Genomic DNA, 15,997 nt, shown 5'->3' with positions numbered 1-15,997 from the left:
GGATATCGTAATCCTGTAAGCGAAGCGCCCAGCGGGCGAGACGGCCTGAGGGATCCTTCAATGATGACAGCCAGCATAGTGCATGGTGGTCCGTGACGACATCAAATTGGCGACCATACAAATAGGGCCGGAACTTAGTAAGCGCCCAGATGATTGCCAGACATTCTTTTTCCGTGACGCTGTAATTGGTCTCGGCTTTAGTAAGCGTACGGCTTGCATATGCCACAACATATTCAGGAAACCCTTCTTTGCGCTGCGCTAGGACAGCGCCGAGGCCAACACCGCGGGCATCCGTGTGTACCTCAATAGGTGCCGTTGGGTCGTAGTGGCACAAAATGGGAGGAGACGTCAGTAAACGACGTAGCTTAGTGAACGCCTCGTCGCACTCGGACGACCACGATCGGAGAGGTTCGTTGCTTCCAAGGAGCTTCGTCAGGGGCGATATAACGGCGGGGAAATTGCGAATAAAGCGCCTGAAGTAGGAACACAAGCCTACGAAACTGCGTAGTTCCTTGACGGACGTCGGTTTAGGGAATTCGGTGACGGCACGAAGTTTGGCTGGATCGGGGAGGATTCCATCCTTCGAGACGACGTAACCTAGTACCGTGAGCTGCCGCGCTGCAAATCGGCACTTCTTTAGGCTCAGTTGGAGGCCAGCATTTGCTAAGCACGTCAAAACACGCCGTAGGCGTTGAAGGTGCGTGGTGAAGTCAGAAGCAAAAACAACAACGTCGTCGAGATAACATAAGCACGTGTGCCACTTCAAACCGCGCAGAACTGTGTCCATCATGCGTTCAAAGGTTGCTGGCGCATTACAAAGTCCAAACGGCATGACATGGCATAAGCCGTGGAGTGTGACAAAGGCTGTCCTCGGCCTATCGACGTCAGCCATGGGTACTTGCCAATATCCGGAGCGTAAATCTAGCGATGAAAAGAATTCTGCTCCTTGTAGGCTATCGATAGCGTCATCGATTTGCGGCAGCGGGTATATATCTTTGCGAGTGATCTTGTTCAGGCGCCGATAGTCTACACAGAACCGTACCGAGCCGTCTTTTTTCGTAACAAGGACGGCAGGAGATGCCCATGGACTGTTCGAGGGTCGGATCACTTTGCGGCGAAGCATATCGTCCACTTGCTCATTAATCACATGATGTTCTGTGGCAGAGACGCGATATGGGCGTGGCCGCAATGGCAGTCGGGAGCCGGTGTCAATATGGTGCGTGACAGCAGACGTCCGGCCCAGGGACGGTTGCCGGACATCAAAAGAAGCACGAAATTCTTCTAAGATGCACAGAAGCTGAGAACGCTGAGCTGGGGTGAGACCATCGGCAATTGATGAATCGAACACACCTGTGGGTAAAGGGTCGGACGTAGAGAGAGAACCGAGCGTGTTGTAACTGGCGCAGGACGTGGCTTCGGGAACATTCGTAATTTGTACGTCGTCGATCACCTCCACATGGCCAAGACATTCGCCTTGAAGCAGCATCACGGAGTATGAGAAGGGGTTACAGACGAAAATAGCTGTGGAGCCCTGTTTGACGTTCACAGTCGCAAAAGGTAGCAGCAGACCTTTTCGAGTACAAAAGCGGCCAGACGGAGAAAGTAGTGAGACGGCGTCAGAGAGGCTGCTGCAATGCATTGAGACAATCACTGACGAGTTGGGAGGAACGCTGGTGTCGTGCCTGATGAGAAGTTTGTTCGCAAAAGAAGCATTATCGGCAGGCGTCATATCTGAGATCGGCGACAGTACTAGTTCAGCCCGTGCTCAATGAATAACAGCATTGTGGCGGGCGAGAAAGTCCCACCCCAGGATAACTTCGTGGGAGCACGAAGAAATCACAATAAATTCGATGGCGTATACAACGTCCTCTATGAGAACACGAGCGGTGCACGCCGCTAGCGGATGAATACGCTGTGCACCTGCTATGCAGAGGGAGAATCCGGCAAGGGGCGTAGTGACCTTTCGAAGGAAGCGACAAAGCTTTGCGTCCATAACTGACACAGCGGCTCCGGTATCCACGAGGACATATGTGCGCACACCGTCAACTAACACGTCTATCACATTGGTCGGGCTACGTTGAGGACTTTCGCGTTTCGACGGCGTCGCAGCCCTTGCCTCATGGACTGCGACGATTAGTTTTCCTCATCCCGAGCTACGAGACGAGGCCGCATCAGTGATGGGGAGCGTCGGCGTGGAGAAGGTGAGCAGCGGATGTTGGAAGACCGGCGAAATGGTGGTGACGCAGCCCGAGGTTCGTCGTCTTAATATGGGCGCGGAGAACCCACCATAGCACTTGGCGCATATGGTGTAGCGCTAGGCGACTGCACGCAAAATTCATTTATTTATTTATTTATTTACTATAACTACTTTCAAGGCCCGAAGGCACTAAAGAAAGGAGTGGTATGATTACAAACATATGCAGTGAAATAACAAATAGTGAGTTACAAGGCATTTTCCAAGGCAATTTTGAAACATGTATCGTGCCTAGAAAGCATGTATATGTGACGGACTTCTCCTTTACAATGACCCAAGAAGCATGGCACACGAAGGCACGAAGTCGGTGGCTTGAAATAGTGCTTCCGATGCTCGCGTACACACTTGCTGCACTCCGTCTGTTTCCGTCTGCAATCGAACGCACTATCTCATCCCGATGGAACCATGGAACTACTGTGGAACATGCGCAGCATTATATGCTGCGCACATGAACAACGAACCCAAAGAAGAGTCCGATTAGCTTTGAACTTGACTGGCGTTCACTAGTGTCAGTCCAGTTGTCTGCAGTGACGGCGTCGGGAGATACAAGAAAGTGGCCGGAGCGCCGCAGTGCACAGTTGCTTGGAACCACATGATGGAGATGTTTTGAAAGCAGACGCGCAACTTTGCTACCTTTAGTAGCATATACTCTAGCAGTGCTTATGATGATTTATTGGCGTCTCCTTTGAAATGGGGCAATGACAAATAGTCACCTAGCCTGCTTGAGTTACTCAGGTATGCTTTACATGTTTGTAGCATTTTTGTATACCTCTCTTTATTCTTTTTTCTCCTTCTCAAGACTTCTCTATCTATGCCTATAGCGAATCTGGTTGTATCAATCTCTTCCCTGTTTTTTTTTTTTTTTTTTTCCACCATTACTCTTAATGTTTCTTGCTTATCTTGACTGCTGACCGGTTGATGCTTCCGTCCACTTTTAACCCAAGCGCTTCTGGAAGGGGTACGTTACCTACTGGGTGAATCCCTTCGCATTCCATTAGGATGTGCCGAGTGGTCTCCGGACTTTTGCTGCAGCATATACATGCCTCATCTAGTTCCTAATATTTGCTACGGTATGTGCTTGTCCTTAGGTAACTGGCTCGAGCCTCAAATAGCAAAACACTGCCTTTTGTGTTATCTTGCAGATTTTTCCTTCTAATTTCTTTCCTCTTGTTGTTGTAAATCTCCATGGTCTATTTTGTTTCCATTTTTTGCATCCAATTCACTGTCTCTGTTTCTCTTACTTTCTGATTACTCCTGGTTGTCTATTTACACTTTAAATTACCCTGTACTTGGTTGCCAACTTCCTTGACCTCTTCCTCCATTCTGTGTCCACACTTTTCATGTACAGATAATTATGCACTTTAGCCGCCCATTTATTTTCATCCATGTTCCTGAGCCTTTCTTCAAAACTAATTTTGCTCTGTGCTTCTCTGACTTCAAAAGAGGCCCAACCCATGTCACCCTGCACTGCCACATTTGTGGTTTTGCTGTGGGCTCCCAAAGCCGACCGGCCTGCCGATCTTTGGTTAACTTCCAGCCCCCGACAAGATATCCAAATTTAATTCTTTCCGTACCGTGCCCATTGGGTATCGTTAGCTTGCTGTCGATGGTTTGAAAAGCCGTGCTGCTCACTGACACACCGCGCAATTGGACGTGACGCTTTGACTGTACTATCAGAGTATTGCTTTGAGTAAATTTATTCAGACAGGTTCCCAAAGTAGGCAAAATCAAAGACCATATTTATCTAAAAACAATGTGTTGCCTGTCAGACTCTGCTTTTTCAAGTTTTCTGCGTCTGCAGGTAAATCATCGTAAATGTATCCCACAAAAGGCGTGCACTTCAGGCAAAAGAAAGAATGTGTGCAGTCTGCACCTTATGTCATGTCTGCGGGATGTTTACTAATTTTGACAGGTTGGCAGGTATGCCATTTTCAGCTCATGGTAATAAACAACCAGAAGTAGGGAGGGCACAATGTGGCTTGGCACCAGTACGAGTCGGGCCCTTCTGAGACAGCTCGTCGTTGGGCTGGCCCTCAGATACATGTAGGCACCAGAGTGAAGTGAGGTGTCGATCACGAATGTCCTCGTGATGATGTGGTGCAGCAAGGAAGCCCAGGCGCCAGACTGTCTGCTGTTTCGGCTTCCTCTTGTTGGATTAATGGATTCTCTGCATGCAAGGTTGTGCAGACAGAAGCTTTGCAGTCTTGGCTTTCATGAGGGTTTCTTACTAGAGTTGCAAGCTATTCAGTCAAAAACAGCATCGGGCATTTCTCCCTGTGCTGTAGAGAAGGAATGCCAAAATGTGAAAGAGGGCAATAAAGAAAAAGTGAAATGTGTCAAGTGTTCTTACAAGCTTCCTGCACAAAATTTGCGTGGTTGCCATGGCGGTTGTTTTGATTCAGTGCGAGATATGTCACGAACATTGCAAAAGAAAAGCAGAGGATTAGGGCCACTTTGCGCAAGGAGAGCCAAGCAAGGTTTCATCCGGGATGATGTTGCAAATCACTTCTGTACATCAGTCAGAACACAAGTTCTACTGTGTTTTGCATACTGTTTTAACGAGGATTTGGAAATGTTCTTTCAGCATCCCATTCCCGGACAGCTTGCCTACAGCCGAAGACCAGGCTGCTCCAGTGTACACAGTGGGTGGCAGCGAGTTGCTGCAGCTGTGTGTTCCACCAGGGCCCCTGGGCGTAGTGCCCTGCACCCGCGTGGCGTGGGACGTGGCCAGAAGGCATCAGCACATTGCTCTGGGCCTTGCTGACGGTTGGTCATTGCTACTTTTAGATACATCCTCTGGGTTGGCGCTCACGTTCCATTTCGAGTACCAGCACTCCTGCGCACTGGGACATTCCAGGACTGTTCCTTGGGGAAACCTTGAGCCCAGCAGTATTTCAAGGTGTAACTTGAATCGCGCAAGTGATGAGCAATCTAGCGTCATTTTTATTGCAAAATTACCCCAGTCTAAGGTTCACACCAGTGGCCCTTATTTGTCTGTATTCCCAACGAATTCAGCCAGCATATCCATCAGAAACAAGCAGTCCGCATCATGCCGCCAATTTTACTTGTGGCTAGTGTGTACTTGTAGTCTCTTTACATAAAATAGTTGGCCACACTAGTAACATCTGAAGCATTGGTGCCTCGTTGTTTCAAACACCAATATAGCACAGCCTATTCTTCGCCGTGCATTTCTTTCCTGCCATTTCTGCGGCTAAAGCAATTTTCTCAGCCTGTGTCAAAAATAACTTTGCGAGTAACTGTCAATGCACTACTGATCGAATACGGTAAGCTGGAGACAATTTGATCCTGAAGCATTCGATCAAATGTAGTGGTGAAATTGCCAATGTCCGCAACTTGGTAGGTTGCCACGAGGAAATCCCAGACACCAGGTGAAAAATTTGTATGACTGGTCAAGAAATGTAGTGCTAAACAGGCAACCACTTCTCTGTACAAAAGTTCATGGACAGCGTGCACTGCAGTCTCAACCCGTGTGTTTTTCAACTCTTATCTCGAAAAGTTGTTGCGCCAGACTCCAGACTCGAAATCTAGACTTTGAAAATCCCAAATCCGCAATGCTGTAGCAATGCCTTCCGCTTGATTCTGTGCCACTCTTTATCATCCAACGTTCACAGCTGACTGATCCTGTCTGTAATGCGAGGCGGAGCGTTGCCTCAACCACTGCCAAAGTGTCGAAAGCATGAAAAGGAATAGCACAAAAACAGGCATTGCCACAAATAGAGAAAAGGCAGCAGGGCAGCGTCACTTGCACCCAAGCCAGATGCTGCTGCGCTGAGTCAGCTTATTGATTGCCCTTCTTTCTGCCCACTGCCACTTTGTTGTGTCCTCGCGCAGCAGCATTAAGCCAGTAGTCCACCTTTTGTTTAGGATGCATCAATGTGGTTGCAGCATATTAATTGTGACCTTGAGAAAGACAACGCATTTGAGCAGACAGGATCAGGGACGCTATTCTCAGTTTCACTTTCATGAGACCTGGCCTAATCATTAATGAACTTTCTTGGCACAGACACCCTTTATCCAGATTTCATAATGCCTAATTAGCCAATAATGCACATGGGAACATTGTAGTAAGTGGTTTATTTTACCCATAGAACACACGCAAAAGTTCATGGTGGGGCAGCTGACCCATTGTTACATTCGGGTATTGTTAAATCTCGTAATGCTGTAAGTATGTTCGGCTGTACTTCTTTGTCTAATTAGAGTGTTTGAATGCCTGTCCCCTTTACTTTTTTCGCACAAGCCAGTTATATCAATTATTTAGGAGTGTCAAATATAGAATTTTCGATTTCAAAGCGAATTCGAATATTGAAACCCAAGTGTGAATCAAATCTGATATTGTCACAACGGTGAAAGCTCGAAGGACAAACGAACCGCACTTGTCGGCAGAGGCAGCAACAAGAACGGACGGTTTTAAAATACCGCGCGCTATTCACTGCTTCTTCTTCTTCTTGCTATGTTTTTTCATAACTGCCGATGTGTCTTATGTCGTCGTCATCGCCGCGCTAGACTCGTGGCATTTGCCTCCCTCCCAAGGGAAGCATCGTCTCGATGCGCAACTTGACTGTTTGCATGTACGAGACACTAAAACGCGAGTCACTTGGAAAAATACGGCTTCATGCGCACCACATGCACCACTTCGGGGGGTTGCTGGCGGCGCCGCGAACAAGCTTCACCATCGGGCATGACCTCGTAATTCACGTCGTTCAGTCGTCGGATAACTTTGTATGGGCCAAAATATCACCTTAGTAGTTTTTCAGAAAGACCCCTACGCCGAATGGGTATCCAAACCCACACTCTCTTGCCGGGTGTGTAGGCGACAAATTTGTGCTGACGATTGTACCGCATTGCGTCCTGGTCTTGCTGGTGGTGGATGCGTACACGTGCAAGCTGTCTGGCTTCTTCGGCACGTTGACCAAATTCTTCAGCATTTGCATGGATATCGTCGCACTCATGGGGCAGCATTGCATCCAAAGTGGTCGTGGCTTCGCGACCGTGTACCAAGCTGAATGGTGTCATGCGAGTCGTTTCCTGTTGAGCGGTGTTATATGCGAAGGTTACATAAGGCAAAATCTCGTCCCAGTTCTTATGGTCCACGTCGACATACATGCAAAGCATGTCTGCGAGTGTCTTGTTCAAACGCTCCGTTAGTCCATTCGTCTGGGGATGATAGGCTGTCGTTTTCCGGTGGGCTGTGCCGCTGAGTTTGAGAACTGCTTCTAAAAGTTCGGCCGTGAACGGGGGGGGGGCCTCTGTCAGTAATTACAACCGCTGGGGCACCGTGCCTAAGCACGACGTTTTCGACGAAAAATCGAGCTGCTTCAGCTGCTGTTCCGCGCTGGGTAGCTTTTGTCTCCGCATAACGGGTGAGGTGGTAGTCAGTGGCGACAATAATCCACCTGTTCCCTGTAGTTGAAGTGGGAAATGGTCCAAGAAAATCCATGCCAATTTTGGCAAAGGGCGTTCCCGGTACCTCTACAGGATGTAGGAGACCAGCTGGCTTGTCGGGTGGTGCTTTGCGTCTTTGGCAGTCAGGACAAGTGCGCACATGATGTTTAACATCAGCTGGGAGCTTCGGCCAGTAATACTTCCGCCGCAGTCGGGACAATGTTCGTGTGGAGCCCAGATGACCTGAGGTGGCCTCATCATGACACGCTGTGAGAACTTCATTGCGAAGCGAAGCAGGCACGACCAGTAAGTAGGTGCTGCCCGTCGGAGAAAAGTTCTTCTTATAGAGAACATTGTCCTTCAAACAAAACGACGCCACACTGCGCCCAAACAGGCGAGGCACGTCTTTGCCCCGGCCTTCCAAGAAATCAATAAGCGGAAGCAGTTCTGGGTCGTCGCGCTGCTGCTGGGAAATGGTAAATGTATCGACGACTCCCAAGAACGCACCGTCTGTGTCCGGATCCTCGGTGACGGAAGGCTGTATAGGTGACCGAGAGAGGCAGTCGGTGTCGGTATGCTTTTTCCCCGACCTGTATACGACGGACATGTTGAACTCCTGAAGCCTGAGGCTCCAGCGTGCCAATCGACCGCAGGGGTCTTTTGTCGGCCAACAGAGAGAGTGGTGGTTACTGACGACGGTGAATGAGCGACCGTATAAATAAGGGCGAAATTTAATAACAGCCCACACAACGGCGAGGCATTCTTTCTCTGTAGTTGAATAGTTTTCTTCTGAGCGCGAAAGAGTTCTGCTGGCGTAGGCTATCACTTTCTCGGAGCCGTCTTGCCATTGCACCAGCACGGCACCCAGACCTACATTGCTCGCGTCAGTATGAAGTGCTGTCGGGGCGTCCTGGTCAAAGTGTGCCAGAACTGGGGGCATTTGCAGACGCTGACGTAATTCGTTAAATGCCATTTGCTCGCGTTCGCCCCAAACAAAGGGAACATCTTCTCGTGTTAGTCGCGTCAACGGTAAGGCAATACGTGAAAAGTCCGCAATGAACCGGCGATAAAAGGCGCACAAGTCCAAGAGGCGTCTATTTGTAACATCGTCTATTTTGTCTGGGTCAGGACGGACACCTTCGCTACTGACGACGTGGCCCAGGAATTGGAGTTCGTTAAAGCCAAAATGACATTTTTCAGGCTTTAACGTGAGGCCTGCAGAGCGTACGGCTTGCAGAACAGCCTGTAGCAGGGTTAGATGCTCTTCAAATGTAGCCGAAAAAACGATCACATCGTCGAGGTATACCAAGCACGTTTGCCACTTTAGACCTGAAAGTACGGTGTCCATTAGACGCTGAAAAGTGGCTGGCGCTGTACACAAACCGAAAGGTAGCACCTTAAATTCATAGAGACCGTCGGGCGTCACGAAGGCAGTTTTCTCCCGATCTTGCTCATCGACTTCTATTTGCCAATACCCGCTGCATAGGTCCATGGAGGAAAAATAGCGTGCGTGGCGCAACCTGTCGAGTGAATCGTCGATGCGTGGTAACGGATAGACGTCTTTCTTTGTTACCTGATTTAACTTGCGGTAGTCAATAGAGATACGTAAACTGCCGTCTTTTTTCTTGACCAACACCACGGGGCACGCCCAAGGACTCTTCGAAGGCTGTATCACATCATCCTCGAGCATTTTCTTCACGTGCTTTTGTATTTCTTCGCGTTCCTTCGGGGCCACACGGTAGGGGTTCTGTCGAATCGGTCTAGTGGCATCGTCCATAATTATCCGATGTTTGGTCAGTGGTGTTTGCTTTACCTTGGACGTACACGAAAAGCAATCCTCAAACTGCTGTATTAGTTCCAGTAAGCGCTGCCGCTCAGCGGGCAACAGGGCCGAGCAAACGTCGACGGACAATGTTGTCGGGGCCGGAATGGTCTTGTCACTCGTTCCTTGGTCGTGCACAGCGAAGCAGTCCTTTACTTGTACTATGTCATAACAGAACGCAACTGCAGTGCCTTTCGGAACGTGGCGGCGCTCGTTGCTAAAGTTCGTAAGGAGCACTGCGGCATGCCCACGATTTAAAGCCAGAATGCCCCGTGCAATCGAAACGCCTTGTGTGAGCAATAATACGTCGATTTGTTCCGCTATCACATCACCGTGGTAAGGCCTCTCGGTAGAAACAGACACAAGGCAGCAGGTTCGCGGCGGCATCGTCACGTCCTCCGCTAGTCGCAATTGCCCGTGCTGTCTATTATAGTTGCAGTCTACATCTCGGTTCGCTGAAAATGTGACCAAACGCTCCGGAATGTTTATAATAGCTCCATAATCCCGCAGAAAATCCATCCCCAAGATGAGTTCTTTGCAGCACTCGGGGAGAATAACGAACGCGGCAACAAAGCTGGAATCGCCGATGCGGAGTCTGGCGGTACACTTACCCGTTGGCGTCATTATCTGACCCCCGGCACTTCTTATGTGTGGCCCTGTCCATGGTGTTTTCACCTTTTTAAGGCGGTCAACCAGCTCTTGACGCATAATCGAGAAATCAGCACCGGTGTCCACAAGGGCTGTTACGGGATGTCCGTCAACAAAAAGGCTGAGGTCGGCGCAAACACATTCGTCGGCATTCCTCGTCGTCGGCATGTCGTCTTGTTGCGGCGGTTGGGGGGTCTTTTCGGCGTCTCGACAGTTTGCAACCTTCCCCCCGGAGGTCGCGGCCGTTAGTTTCCCCGGTGAGGACTGGGAGAACGGCCTCTGACGACGTCAGCGAAACTGGGACGGTTGGGGGAAGCGGAACGTTGAGGTGATGGAGACTGCCAGCGACGACGTGGGGAAGCGGCTTGGGTGGTCGGCGAGTAACCCTCGTCCAGGGCACGGCGGTATTCAAAGCGCGGGGAAGCTGAACGTGGAAAGCGTCCAAACGCGACGTCTCGATGAGGGCAGTAACGGGCAATGTGGCCCGATTCTCCACAGTAGAAGCAGAGTGGCCGACGGTCGGCAGTACGCCACAAGTCAGTTCGGCGAGCTGGTGGTCGTCTCCCAGGCTCCCGCTGCCACAATGGAGTGGTAACAGGTCGTGGATGGAACGGCGTGGTCGGCGGTGGAGGGGGAGGAGGACGACGAATGGCATCGGCATAGCTCAACGGGCGTGATTCGGGGCACGGCGCGGGCGATGAAAAGGCTTGCCGCAGCTCCTGGCAGACGACTTCGGCAACAGAAGCAACTGCTGGCTCGGTAGAAGGAGCAGCCAGGGCTTGTAGTTCCTCACGCAGTATGCTGTGAATCAACTCTCGCAGAGAGCTTTCGCTAGTGGTAGCATTCTGAGCGGCGGCGCTCATCGGTGTGGTATTGGACAGGCGGTCAATGTGGCGGCATCGTTGCTGAAGTGCTCGCTCGATTATAGTGGCCTCCTTGATGAATTCGTCTACTGTGATTGGTGGGTTTCGTACCAGGCCTGCAAACAACTGTTCCTTAATTCCGCGCATGAGATGGCGCACTTTCTTAGTCTCGGGCATATCGGGGTGAGCTCGGCGGAATAGACGGGACATATCCTCAGCATACATAGCGACGTTTTCGTTGGGTTTCTGGAAGCGCGCTTCGATTAGCTGTTGCACGTAATCCTGCCGGTCGGAAAAGGAGAACGTATCCAGGAGTTGGCGTCGAAAGTCGTTCCACGTTTGGAAGCACGCTTCCCGGTTCTGGAACCACGTGCGCGTACTGTCTTCTAGTGTGAAATAGGCGCGCCTAAGTTTTTGTTCTGCGCTCCATTCGTTGACTTTGGCAACCCTCTCATACTGATCAAGCCAATCCTCAACGTCTTCAAACGCATCGCCACGAAAGATATCCGGAACGAGAGGATGCTGAAGAGTCACCTGGGAAGGACTTGTCGTCATCTGTGAAGGAGGCAGATTCGCCGATGTAGGAGTGTCCATGCTGGTCGGAGCTGGAACGCTGGTGAATTCTGGACTCAGGCCTAACAGGCGGCAGCTGAATCGGTGCACTGGAGTAATGTCGAGAAGTTGATTCTCGGGAATGCGTGTACGGGTCCGAGCAGGCGTCCCGAGCATCAGGTACCCAGCAACTCCACCAGTGTCACGACGGTGAAAGCTCGAAGGACAAACGAACCGCACTTGTCGGCAGAGGCAGCAACAAGAACGGACGGTTTTAAAATACCGCGCACTAGTCACTGCTTCTTCTTCTTGCTATGTTTTTTCATAACTGCCGATGTGTCTTATGTCATCGTCATTGCCGCGCTAGACACGTGGCAATATTTTTAGAATATTCTTTGTTTATAAATTACTGTATTTTTCGGTCTGTAAGTCGCACCTTTGTATAAGACGCACGTGCCTCAAAACGGCAGTGTTTCCGAAAAAAATTGCATATAAGTCGCACCGGTGTATAAGATGCACCTGCTCGTTTGGTAAGCGAATGAAAAAATTAGTGACGTTTCACTCCGTGAACGCGGGTCACGTGCAAGTGTATGGGTGTCATATATTTCCTATATAATTGTGATAGCAATGATATAGGAAATACGGACAACGGACACTCCAGGTGCATTCCTGCTGTCGTGGTTGCCGTGATGTTCCGTGTAAAGTCCAAGAGCAATAACATTGTCCCCGCGTGTTGTATGCTGTGTGAGCAAGTGAAAGTGTGCGACGGTGATCCGAATCGCGCACAAGGGCAGAAAGCGGGAACGCAGCGCGGGAGGGAGAGGGGGCGGCACAGCATGTACTCGCAACTGCATAGTTTACGCAGCGTCGCACGCCGTATCTTGAAAGTGATCTGCAGATTCGACGAATTCAGGGTCTGTCGACTAGCAGTCGGCCGACCGCCGCTTGCATTGCTGCTCCGTCCTTTTTGCACGGCGCTTGGGAACTCGATCACGAGAAGAACCCAGTACCTAGATAGCACGCACAGAACCCGTGGCAATTAAGTCAACCAGCGCGCTTTGCGTGGCCATAACATCGAATTTGATTTTGATAGCAGTTTTTCCTGGGAAAAAAAAACGTACGTAAGTCGAATTGTTCTATAAGGCGCATCGACGAAAATTTCAGAAAGAATTATACACCGGAAAATACGGAAGGTGTTGCAAAAGTGGAATCTTTTTCACCAGCCAGAGGTATGAAAAGTTTATTGAAGAGCAAATAACGTATGGTGAACTCATATGTACACCACACTTTTGCTTAACGAAGGAAGGAAAGCCTCGTGACATGTTGGAGGAGCAGCGACAGCATTCCTTCAGACATCGAGAACAGCTGCTCACTGGACACACTATTGTCTAGTATCGACAGGTATCTCTTCGCAAGCCTAGCCAACCGTGAGCACCGTGCTTACACCACTGGAATGGATCTTCATTCTGGCCCAAAATTTCATCATGCATATATTTTTCAACCTCTACTTGTGACAGTTGCTGCCACAAGCAAATGAATATTGCTGCTGGTTAATGGGCTTATCAAACAGTGCTGGCGTAGAAGAAGCCTCTTCAGGAGCTTTCATTGTTGACGCCATATCTGGGTTGTGTCTTGCTTCTTCTAAAGCCGGGCTCCAGTTTGCCAGGGAAGCATCCTGGTTATACTCGACTACCTTAGCATGAGAGTGGCTTGTTGGTGCAAGGTTATACTAGGAGAATGAAAATTTAAAAAAAGCGAGAAGCAGACATGGCTGGACTAACAACTGAACTTCATTCATGAAAATGACATCCCCACAAGTCCAGGACTGAACATGCGCGAGGCACAGCATATCAAAAACACGGTCAACACCTTAACTAGAATGGGGGTCTAAAAATATCACCAAGCTTGTTACTTGGTCAAATTTGTAGTTTGGAAACCACATTTTAGGCAATTAGCCAGAGCCAGCAGGGACCCCACGAGAGTTCCCCTTCTTACCTTTCATATGCTTCACCACAATAGATTTTGTAAGCTTTGTCACGTAACATGGCTATACTGCGGCAAAGCTGACTTAAACAACCGACAACAGCAATTTTCTTGAGTTGGAATATCTTGAATAGCAACTCTTTTGAATCGAATACTAGCCGATCCTAATCGTATATTCAAATTTTCGTTTATTCGCACACCACTACAATTACTGGTCGTAACAATGGCATTTAAGTGGTTTCGACTGTAGTGTCACAAATCTAAAGAATACTGAGCCGGGGAAGAAGGTGTCCTCCACCACTGCCTGACATGTTGTTTGCAGATGGTGCTTCGTCCTTTATGCACTTTCATGTCTCTGCAACCCAGGGCGAGTGGCCGTGTTCCGTGTGGTGCCTGCGGCACGGAGCAGGGAGGAGGAGGAGCCCCTGTGGGTGTGGCAGGCCCACCAGGGTGCCATCATGGGCCTGGGCTGGACACCCCAGGGCCATGTCTGCACGGCAGCCATTGACCAGGCAGCCAAGGTGTGGGACCTGCACAGGCCCGGTGAGTTCTGGAGATGTTGTCCGGACATTTTACTAGGCTTGTGGAATTTAGGCCCGTATTCAAGGACACAACTTAAATTGAAGCTCATGCTTGACTTGATTTAAATGACGCCTCTCGTGAACGCGTCGGAGGAAACGCAATGAGCGTCCTGGGCACTTTCAGGCCAGGCTTCACTCAGATAAGTCAAGCATAGGCTTCGACTTAAGTTGCGTTCTTGAGTACGGTGGTTAAACTTCGATATAACCAAGGCACTTTATTTCGTTGTATCAAAAATTTTTTTAATTGCAATAGAACAAATTTTAAACCTTTTATGTGAATAAGTACAGTCGTACAATTTCCAAATTATCAGGCAATTGGAAGAAACAAATTTCAGTGACAAAAATGTCGCAGTTCCACCAAAAAGATAATGCATTAATAGCAGTATCAAAGCACAGTGTATATCTCAGATATATCGATCTCAAAGAGGATCGCGAAATAGTTTGATATTTCGATAATTCAAAATATAAATTGCCCATCTCAAACTTACCTGAGATCTCTGCACGTCTTGGACAGTTTCCAGAGAATGTGAAAAGCAGAACTTGAGTTTGGCCTAGTTGGCGTTTACTGCATGACATTTTTGTCACTGAAATTTGTTTTTTCCGATTGCCTGATAATTAGGAAATTGTACGACTATACTTATTCACATAAAAGGTTTAAAATTTGTTCTATTGCAGGACAGAGACAGAAAAAGAAAAACACAAAACGACGACAGGGGCGGTAACTTGCAACTGATTTATTCACGGAAACATGTAGGCATATATAGACAAATATGACATGCACAGAACGCAGCACCCAGTCCACTCATCAGCCTAGCGGGGCAACCACTTATAAAAAAAAACCTGTCTCTGATTCAAACAGCTTGATGGAGACTAACACAGTCTTGGCCTTTCTTTATTATGTGATATGCCTCCATCAGTTCTCATGCCATCTGTTCCTGGCTTCTCCCCAGAATCTTTATCTCCTTGAAACGTGGTTCACAGGGCCAGTCTTTGCAATGCGCAGGCAAAAGCGCCAATTCGACTGTCTTAAATTTTTGTTTGTGTTCCCTGGCTCAAACATTAAGGCACCGCCCCGTCTGCCCTACTTGCCACACATTAGGGGGATTTCATGCACAACTCCTACAGTGCAGTCCACTTACCGTATTTATTCGAATCTAGGCCGATAGTTTTTTTCAAATAATCACATACGAAACTCTAGGGTCGGCTTAGATTCGAGGATTTTAAAAAACGCGCCAGTTTTTAACTGAAACTGATAAATATGGTGCATAGTTAGCGCCATCTAGAAAAGTCAGTATCGCAGCCGCTACTAGCCGCGCCAGTAGCCAGCTGAAGTACACGAGCGACGTGGCCATTTTGACCTGCGTCGTATCGGTAGTATCGCTATGGTGCAGCATCGGCTCGTGGTGTGGCGTTATCGTAATGACACCAAATGGGCGATGCCACTATAGTGCCGCTTTCTAAACGAATACTGTATTTACTCGAATCTAACGCGCACTTTCAACACGACCCTAAATCTGCGTCGGCATTTCAGAATGGCCGCCTCGCACGCGCGTCGAGCCTAGCTATCGTAGCATGCGGAAGCTTCCTCCGTGTGCTGCAGTACACGTGCTTAGGCAATAGTCTACCGTCTGTCTTCACGTTCTCAGCGTCTGCTCTGTCTATCAGCATGAAGTACCGAGTTCATCATGATGCCGCATTTAAAAGGAAAGTGATCATCTGTGCGGAGACGGACGGAAATCGGGCCGCATCACGGGCGTTCGGAGAATCCGAAACTTGCGAGCGGGACTGGCGCAAACAGAAGGAGAGGATTTTTGCCAGCAAAGCAATGCAGAACGGTTTCAGTGGACCGAAGCAGGACGTAATCTGCGACGATCCACTACGGCGATACGAT

At 49.1% G+C, this 15,997-nt stretch overlaps 1 protein-coding gene across 1 annotated transcript in view; it reads left to right on the top strand.

Moving 5' to 3' along the window:
* Positions 1-4,728: 4,728 nt before the first annotated feature.
* The window catches only part of LOC125945164 (general transcription factor 3C polypeptide 2-like), an 84,456-nt gene continuing 73,187 nt past the window's right edge, over positions 4,729-15,997 (top strand). The window contains exons 1-2 of the mRNA XM_049666774.1: positions 4,729-5,020; positions 13,892-14,068. Of these exons, the coding sequence (XP_049522731.1) occupies positions 4,744-5,020; positions 13,892-14,068 (454 nt within the window). The 5' untranslated portion in view covers positions 4,729-4,743. The remainder of the gene's footprint in view (positions 5,021-13,891; positions 14,069-15,997) is intronic.

This window comes from Dermacentor silvarum, chromosome 4, assembly GCF_013339745.2.
Source record: "Dermacentor silvarum isolate Dsil-2018 chromosome 4, BIME_Dsil_1.4, whole genome shotgun sequence".
Lineage (NCBI taxonomy): Eukaryota > Metazoa > Arthropoda > Arachnida > Ixodida > Ixodidae > Dermacentor > Dermacentor silvarum.
This window is presented reverse-complemented; position numbering and strand designations above follow the sequence as displayed.